This window comes from Myxine glutinosa, chromosome 10 (assembly GCF_964187855.1).
Source record: "Myxine glutinosa chromosome 10, kmMyxGlut1.1, whole genome shotgun sequence".
NCBI lineage: Eukaryota > Metazoa > Chordata > Myxini > Myxiniformes > Myxinidae > Myxine > Myxine glutinosa.
In genome coordinates this window covers 138347859-138356949 of record NC_136270.1, presented here as the reverse complement: position 1 = coordinate 138356949, position 9091 = coordinate 138347859, and the positions used below count along the sequence as shown (strand labels likewise).

General features: G+C 41.5%; 1 protein-coding gene across 1 annotated transcript; it reads left to right on the top strand.

Annotated features, from left to right (window-relative positions):
- The first annotated feature begins 1379 nt into the window (after positions 1 to 1379).
- LOC137433712 (ATP-dependent DNA helicase PIF1-like) lies at positions 1380 to 2531 on the top strand. The gene has a single exon (XM_068125977.2). It carries the CDS (start codon positions 1380 to 1382, stop codon positions 2529 to 2531), a length of 1152 nt encoding a protein of 383 aa, XP_067982078.2.
- The last annotated feature ends 6560 nt before the right edge of the window (positions 2532 to 9091 follow it).

The following is a 9091-nucleotide window of genomic DNA, read 5'->3' as shown; positions in this document are numbered from 1 at the left end:
TGTTCTGCAAAGACAGCCAAGTGAAGTGTTGATTAACCCGTACAATCCAGTTATTCTGAAGGCATGGCAGGCAAACATGGATTTGCAGTTCATTTTAGATCCTTATGCATGTGTGATGTACGTGGCTGCATATATGACAAAAGATGAAAAAGGAATGGGTGAACTACTCAAACAAGTTTCTAAGGAGTATGAAAATAAAGACAGACGAGTAAAGTTGAGACACTCAGGATCGGTATTCTTAAACCACCGAGAAGTGAGCGCACAAGAAGCAACTTACCGAATTTTGTCAATGCCTTTGAAGCGATTACGTCGATCAGTTGTATTTGTAAACACTGAACCAAAAGAAACACGAGGTGCAGTTCTAAAACCAATGAAAGAAATTCAAGACAAAGATGATGATGATGAAGATATATTTCAAAGCAACATTGTGGTGCGATATTCATTCAGACCTAATTGTTTAGAAAACATGTGTTTGGCAAGCTTTGCTTCAAATTATACAGTGCATAAAGCTGAAAATGAAGACACTGACGATATCACTCCTCTAATTTTAGACCAAGATGACAATGACGTCGAAAATGATAACAACGACGATCTGCCTGCACTGATACGATTGCAAGACCGGAAGGGAATAATGCACAAACGTAGGCGAGAAGCAGTAATTCGATTCCACAGATACAACATAGAAATGGAAAGCAGCAAATGTTTCCATGCAAAGTTAGTTGTTTCTTCCTTGGCGTGATGAAGAATCAGATTTGATGGGGAGATATCCAGACTATGCCACTCATTATCACGCAATTGCTGATCAAATTGAAGAAAATGAAGCAAAATACACTAGAAACTTGCATCTTATTGAAAGAGCAATTGAAGAGAATGCCATTCATGGAGCCCCAGAGCATACTTGGCCAAATATAGCCCCAGGAGCTGTACATAGCCAAATGCAGGATGTTGAAGAAGGTGCACAAGTGGAGAGAATGTTAGAACAAGAGGATCTTGATGCAAATGCAGCAATGTTCCAACATCCAACAGCTGACAATCCAAGTGAATTAGTAGCACGGTATGATGCAGTAATTCACAAACATTATCTGTCTTCCAATGAGTATCGAAATATGATGAGAAATCTGAATCAGAAACAAAAAGAAATTGTGTTTTATCATCGCAATTGGTGCAAACAAGCTGTCATTGCATTGAAGCAAAACAAACAGGTGAAACCATAAAGAATCTTTCTCAGTGGACCTGGTGGTGTTGGCAAAAGCCATGTAATTAAATTGATTCATTCAGATATCAGAAAAATATTGCCACTCTCTAACCAGATAAAACCAACAGACGTAGTTACACTTCTGACGGTTCCAATTGGCGTGGCGGCCTTTAACATTGATGGAATGACCATTCATTCAGCGTTACTGTTGAGAACAGCACGATATGGCAAAGATGGTGCACCACTTACTTTTGATAAGCTAAACACTCTTCGTTCTAAACTAGAAAACCTTCAACTGATCATAATTGATGAAGTTTCAATGATTGGCTCAGACATGCTCTTGAATATTCACAGACGGCTTGGAGAAATTAAAGGTGCATCTGGAGATGGAATATTCTTTGGAAATGTTTGTGTCTTAGCTGTTGGTGACCTGTACCAATTATCACCTGTCATGCAAAGACCCATATTTGAACCAGTTAAAGATGCTATGGCAAGATTGAATGGGTCAATATGGAAAAATCAGTTTCAGCTCCACGAGTTGCAAGAAATAATGAGGCAAAAAGACGACAGTGCATTTGCAGAGCTGCTATGTCGTCTAAGAATTGGAGAAGCCACGAAAGAAAACATTGAAATATTACACTCTCGAGACATTGGTAGTGATGTTACCAGTTATCCAGAGAATGCACTTCACGTGTTTGCCTACAATGCTGATGTAGATGGGTACAATTCTGAAAAATTGGATAAAATAGCAGCAAAAGACCAGCAAGTAACAATTCAAGCATCAGATGACAAAACAGATAGTACTGGTCAGTTGGATTTGTCAAAATTGAGTACATCACAAAAACGTGCAAACACTGGTGGATTGGAAACCGTTTTAGTTGTTGCTGTTGGTGCCAGAGTGATGATGACAATAAATGTAAACACAGCAGACGGTTTGGTTAACGGTGCCATGGGTAAAGTAGAAGCTATTATCCAAAACAATGTTGGAAAAGTAGCTTGTCTTCTTGTTAAGTTTGATAACAACAAAGTTGGAGAACACGCAATAGCTTCAAGTAAATTTAAGCACGATTATCCAAATGCTGTACCGGTTATGCGTCATGAAAGCAAGAATGAAAAAGTTGGAAAAAAGGGAGCGCAGATATCACGTCGCCAGTTTCCGTTAAAATTAGCATGGGCTGTCACAATTCACAAATGCCAAGGACTGACTTTGGATGAAATTGTTGTAAATATGAAAGGTGCAAAGAGATTTGGATCTGGTCAGGCATATGTTGCATTCAGTCGTGTGAAGGCTCTTGATTCACTACACATCATTAATTTTCAGAAAGATGGAATATAAACTGACAAGAAGGTTAAAGAGAAATGACTGAAATGAGGCAAAATCCTATACCTACTTTAACAAAACCAATGTTTTTGAGTTTGAACAGACCTGAATATATTACTGTTGGACATTTAAATGTACACTACTTTTTGGAAAAGATGAAAGATTTGACTAGTGAATCAGAACAATCCATCTATGCCAATACTGACGTAATGTGTTTCACAGAAACATATCTGACCCCAAACCATAACATTGACAACTTTCTTTCCATAAATGACTATGTTCCATTCAGACAGGATGTATTTAGTGAACACGATCACCAAGAGAAACATGGTGTACTGATATGTGCCTCTGCCTGTCTTGAACCAAAGGAACTACAGTTGGTATCTGTTTATGGTATCGAATCAAAAGTTGTGGTCTTGGAAACTGCAAAATCAAGACTTGTAGTTGCTGTTATCTATATAAAACCATCTAGCAGTGTGAAAAGTTTCCTGTGCTGTATGGAAAAACTGCTGACATTGATGCCATTGTGTGCTCCAACCATTGTTCTGGACTAGGGCATGCCCGTACTATATCTATATCTAAAATTATATCCCCCCCCTCTATTTACATGAAATGGTTTGGTCCAAAGCGAACGGCTTGCGAGTACGGTGACAATCCCCCCCCTCTATTTACATGAAATGGTTTGGTCCAAAGCGAACGGCTTGCGGAGTTTGGTAAAGAAATCGCCATAGCATGCACAAACGCGCAGGAAAGCGAAAGAATCGCAAATTAGTTTTAATTAGTTTTAAAACATCGTTTAACGCCAACATAGCGGCAACATAGTTTGCCAACGTGAAATAAATGAATACGCTCTCAAATGTGCCGTCCGAGGCAGAGTCTGTTCGCCACGTTCGGCACACGTGATAGCTCGCTGCTCTCTGATTGGTTGAATCGTTTTTTGGACATAGCTCGCTAACTACTTGTCCGATTAATATGAAACCTTGAAAAGGCACATCCTCGGGTCCCCAGCAATATACCTGGCAAGTTTAAAGTATATCGGACCCGTGGTTGTCGAGAAACAGCGGTCACAGACATACAGACATACATACAGAGATTACTGGAATTATAGATAGATGACTTTAATGAAAACTTGGCATCTCAATCAAATTTGCAACTTGTTGTACTTATGAACAAGTATGGATTCACACAATATGTTACACAATCACCAACAGATGGTGGATCTCTGTTAGATCATGTCTACTTCAACAGAAATGATAGACATGAGAGTTGATGTCCATGATGTATATTATTCAGACCATGATGCTGTGTTCTTCACCACCAAGTTGACCTGATAATATAATCTCATATACTCATGTGTATACTTGGGGGAACTAAGTACTCTTCATTCTAAACTGGAAAACCTTCACTGATCATAATTGATTAAACTAGTCAAAAATCCCATCAAGAATGATGGGTTGGAATCGTTTATTTGACGGTACAATCTCGTGAGAGTGCCATGTTTTTCAGAAGAAAAAAAATTGCGTTTGGAACCGCTTTAGGGTATTTTGGGTCGTCAGGGTCTTTTCAGTCTTTTGGGTCTTTTTGGTCTTCAGGGACTTTTTATTCTTCAGAGTTTTTTGGGGTATTTAAGGACCTTTGGTGTATTTTGAGTCGTTTGGGTCTTTGAGGTCTTTTCAGTCTTTTGGGTCTTTTGGTCTTTAAGGGTCTTTGGGGTATTGTGTGTCGTCAGGGATATTTGGGGTATTTTGGATTTTTGGGGTCCATTGGGTTTTTTGGTATTTTCTGTCTTTAAGGGTCTTTGGGTCTTTTTGGCCTTTTGGGTCTTTGAGGGTCTTCATGTTCTTTTTGTCTTTTCAATGCATAAAAGGATATATCGGTGATGTATTTTAGTTATGTGTGTGCCTTTCTATTTAAAACAGCACATTTGTGATATTTTGTCATACATCACAATATTTGTCATGAATCGTGACAGTTGGAATCATTTCTGATGTATTTTCAATAAATAAAATATATTAATGACAAATGGTGTGCATTTGAGGGTTTTTTTCATTGTTTCTAAAGAAACTTTTAGATGAACATTGCTGTGGGCTTTTTTTCTAAGCTGTGGCTAAGGTAATTTTCTTTGGCCTTAATAGTTAATTTGCAAATTATGGTCACGAAACTGCACATTAATATGTTGATTGATCGATCATCACAAAACTTGACCAGGTGATAGGCAATCGACCTCGGTGGTCACCAACCAACTCTCGTGAAAATCAGTCCAGACATTATGAAGTGACGTCACAAAAATTTAAAACACCTGTTTGTTCAGCACTTTTCTTTTGCGCCATTCTTTTGGAGTATTTGTTTTGTTTTTTGGGGGGTTTTTTTCAATATTTCTCTTCTGTTTTAAACATGCCATGTTTGTTTTTTAAATGAATTTTTTTGAATTGATTTTTTTTTACCTTTATTTGTTTCATCTGAAAAATCGTCAATTTTCTTCCTATTGACCCGAGCTTTGATCAAGATTGTCAATTTTAATCTTGATGAAATTTACAATTTGCTGTATCAATGGAATTTTTTTTCTTGGGGAGGGAGGGGGGGGGGCGTATTTTGCAAGTATCGTGCTCCGCCTGACGTCTTCTTGTTTTTTTGTTTAAAGTCATGATTATGTTCGTATGATTCTACATGATGCGCTGTCTTCCAGCAACCATTTAAATTTGTTTAAAATACCCTTAGTTGGTGCAGTATAGTTTATTCTACCAGGTGAGTGCCAGGTGAGCACCTGGATCCACTATTGCCCCTATGTTTCATTCTAATTTTTGATTTTTCTTGATTTCTCTCTTTCTTTATCTACCTGACTAACGAGAAGTGACTTCTTGCAGAAATTTTCTGTAAGGTTCACTTGGCTGCACCTGGATGGGTTTGAGGGTAGAGGAGCAGCAGCTGAAACCCAAATCCTATCCAGGTTCATCCTGATGACTCCATTTTTGCTCTTTATTTCTTCTGGTTCCTCTTGATGACTCCAATGCAGTATTTCGTCTTCCATTTGATTTCGTTACAAGGATCGTTAACGCAGGAGGAAGCCATTTGGCCCATCGAAAACTGAGCTATGGTTGTCAATCTATGGATATTTGTCCGTCCACTATCCTCTTTAAATGCTGAGTATCAGGCAGCACATACAATTTTTAAACTATTTTGTATGACTCAGGTGGGGTTCAAACTGCCAACCTCCCAAACTCAAATTGGATCTGATCTAACCATTATATCACCGAATTTGGTGGAAGAAGCTGAAATCATCTTGGATCATCACCACTCCCAGCATTCTGCGCAACTTATGGTCGAGCACAATGCTAATAGCTTTTCCTGTCCAGGTGCCAATGTGCACATACTGCACACCTGCTTCCTCGGTATTCTTTGCAGTGCGCTGCCACCATGCTTGGACCAGCTTGCTTTGCCTTTGGTGGTGTCGCCATGAGTAGGAGGATATCCCAGGTGAAAATGATAATATATTATATAAGCATTTCCTAACACCGACATTATTGCAGTGCAACCACCAAAGGTGTGTCACATGATGAGAATCGACCAGATCGCCATATAAAAATATGAAATCAATGCAGCAAATACAGGAAAAGCTCCGATTTATCTTTTCAATCTGAGGAGATATGATGCACAATCGTAACAGTGGTGCTTTTGTTAAAGATAGTATCGGCTGAAACGTGTCGTCTGAACAAATTAACAAGAAAGATGTCATACAGAGCACGATACTTGCGAAATCCCAAAAACAATTTTTGCCATTAAATAATTGATGGTTGAATTGAGTGACCTGATTTGCAAATGCTGTTCAAATTTCAAGTCAATCGGATGAAAATTTAAGATTTTAGAAATTTCACCTAAGTTGTTGATCTTTGTCCTATGTTGACCTTTGCCCAATGTTTACCTTTTGGCCTATGTTGACCTTTTGACCTGTGTTGACTTCAAAAATAGTTGGTGGTTTAATTTAGTGAACAGATATGCAAATCCTCTTAAAATTCCAAGTCAATCAGATGACAAACAAATTAGAGGGGTGAAAATATAACCTCCATCCACTTTCAATGGCGAAGGAAATAAACCAACTAGCAGTACCAGTGTTCCAATACAGCTGTGGAATAGTAAACTGTCCACAAGCGGGAATCAATGAACTGCAATTGAAAACAAGGAAACTCCTCACTATCCTCAAAAATATCATGTCGTGTCTTTTGAGGCCTAGTACAGTGTCCGACCTTGAGGCTTTGTTTTTCTCTCAGCGGTCCGTCTATTGTGCTCCAACTACTTTCGTTTCTCTGTTTTTCCCAGTCTTTTCCCATTAATCGTACACTTTCCAAAATCCAATCTCACCCCTCCCTTCCAAATCTTCCCCATCACCCCTCCCCTCCAAATCTTCCCCATCACCCCTCCCCTCCAAATCCTCCCCATCACCCATCCCTTTCAAATCTACCCCCTTGCCCCTTCCCTTCTAAACTCCCCCCTTGCCCCTCCCCTTCAAATCTACCCCCCAACCATCCATCCCAAATTCTCCCTCCTCCCACCTCCCTCTCAAAGCTGCCTCCTCCCCACTTTGTCTCCCTTCTATCTCATACCTCCACCTCCCCCAACCTTCGACTTCCTCTGCCCCCCCCCCCCTCTCAAACAACCCCTCACTGTGCCTCATCCCATCATCATCAAACCTTTCGTCCTCCTCATCCTTCCCTTTCTTGTAACTCTTCTGCAATCTCTGCCACACTATCAACTGCTGTTCCTACCTCCCCCTCTCATCCTTAATCTCACCCTTCCCCTCCACTCCCCTGTCCTGCACCCGATACTCCCCCTCTCTCCTCATTAACGGTATGGACCTCAAACATCCGGGGCCTTCGCTCAAACCTGATTGATCTCTCCATTCAGGTTGCTTCTGACAATCCAGACTTGATCTGCTTAACAGAAACTTTCCTCCTTCAAGATGTCTCTGATTCCTTAATATCTCTTCCTGGTTACTCCCTCCTCCGGTATGATAGACCTGAGCCTCGTCCTGGTGGTGGGGTGGCTATCTTTATCAAAAACTCTCTTCCTCACTCTCCTTGCACTGCCCTCTCTCCACCCCACCCCCAGGAGTACCTCTGGCGACGGCTTCCTCTCCACTCCCACCTTTTGTTCTTATGTGTTCAGTACCGTCCTCCAAACAGTGACGACTCCATTTACATTTCGCTGTCGGACAACATGGACCAACTTCTATCAACTCATCCAAACTCTCTCTTCCTCATATGTGGCGACTTCAACTGTCATCATGCCAGCTGGCTGGGTGTGGGTTCCTCTCTCACCAGCCATGGCACGTCAGCAAAGGACTTCTGCGACTCATTGGGACTGACACAATCTGTCAATTTCCCGACCCGGATCTCAGTCAATGGAGTATCTTCTCTTCTGGACTTGGTTATGACTAACTTGCCTGCAAATGTGTGCTGCTCTTCTTCTTCTCCAATCGGTTCTTCTGATCATGTGCTTGTCAAAGTGGACATCTCTCTGGCCATTCTCAGAGAGCCTCCTCAGCGCCGACGAGTCTGGCATTTCACTCAGGCTGACTGGCACGGTCTGCAAGCAGCCATCAATCATCTGGACTGGTCTCCCATCTCTACTACCTCTGACATAAATTCTTCCTGCGAATTCTTCCAAAGCAAACTGCTCTCTCTCATGCACAGATTTATCCCATCTCGTCTTCAGTTGTCTTACCCTTCCTCCCGCCCATGGTAAACTGAATCTTGTGGTGAGGCAGTTGCCCTGAAACAACTTGCCTTTGCCTCTTGGAAGGCAAATCCAACTGAAGGCAATCTCAGTTCCTTCCACCAAGCTCGGAACAAGTGTGTGTCTACGCTCAGGAGTGCCAGGAAGCACTATCTCTCCACACTCAAGATTGAACTCTCAAACCTGTCTCCTTCGTCCAAATCCTGGTGGCGTCTGGTCAAATCCGTTTCTGGTGTTTGTTCTCCCTCCAATCTCGTCCCTTACCTCCCTTACCTCAAATGGCTACACAGTTGACACCGCACGTGACAAAGCCGAATGCCTCAACTCTGTGTTTGCCTCAAAATATTGTGTCCCAAACCCATCTCTCTCTGTTCCCACCTTTCCCAGTCGAACCCAACCGCTCCTGGACTCTGTGTCCTTCTCTCCTGACAAGGTGGAGAAGTTTTTGTCAAACCTCGACTCTGATTCTGCAACTGGACCAGACGGCATCAGCCCACGGGTCCTAAAATCCTGCTCTTCCGCTCTATCTCACCCTCTCTCTGTTCTTTTCACCCTCTCTTTTGCTCAAGGACATCTGCCAGCATCTTGGAAATCAGCAAACATTACCGCTTTGCACAAAAAAGGTGCAAAAACAGATCCTTGCAACTACAGACCAATCAGCCTGCTTCCAATTATCAGCAAAGTCATGGAATGCATCATTGCTTCGGATATCAAATCCTTCCTCTTCTCCAATGGCTTGATTTCTGATCATCAATTTGGATTCAGACCAGGTCATTCTACTCTGGACATGTTGCTTCTGCTGTCTCAACAATGGATGGAGGTCCTCAATACCAAACAGGAAATCA

Excerpts from the sequence above, each read along its gene's own strand:
- LOC137433712 (XM_068125977.2), top strand. The coding sequence starts at position 1,380 with ATGACCATTCATTCAGCGTTACTGTTGAGAACAGCACGATATGGCAAA.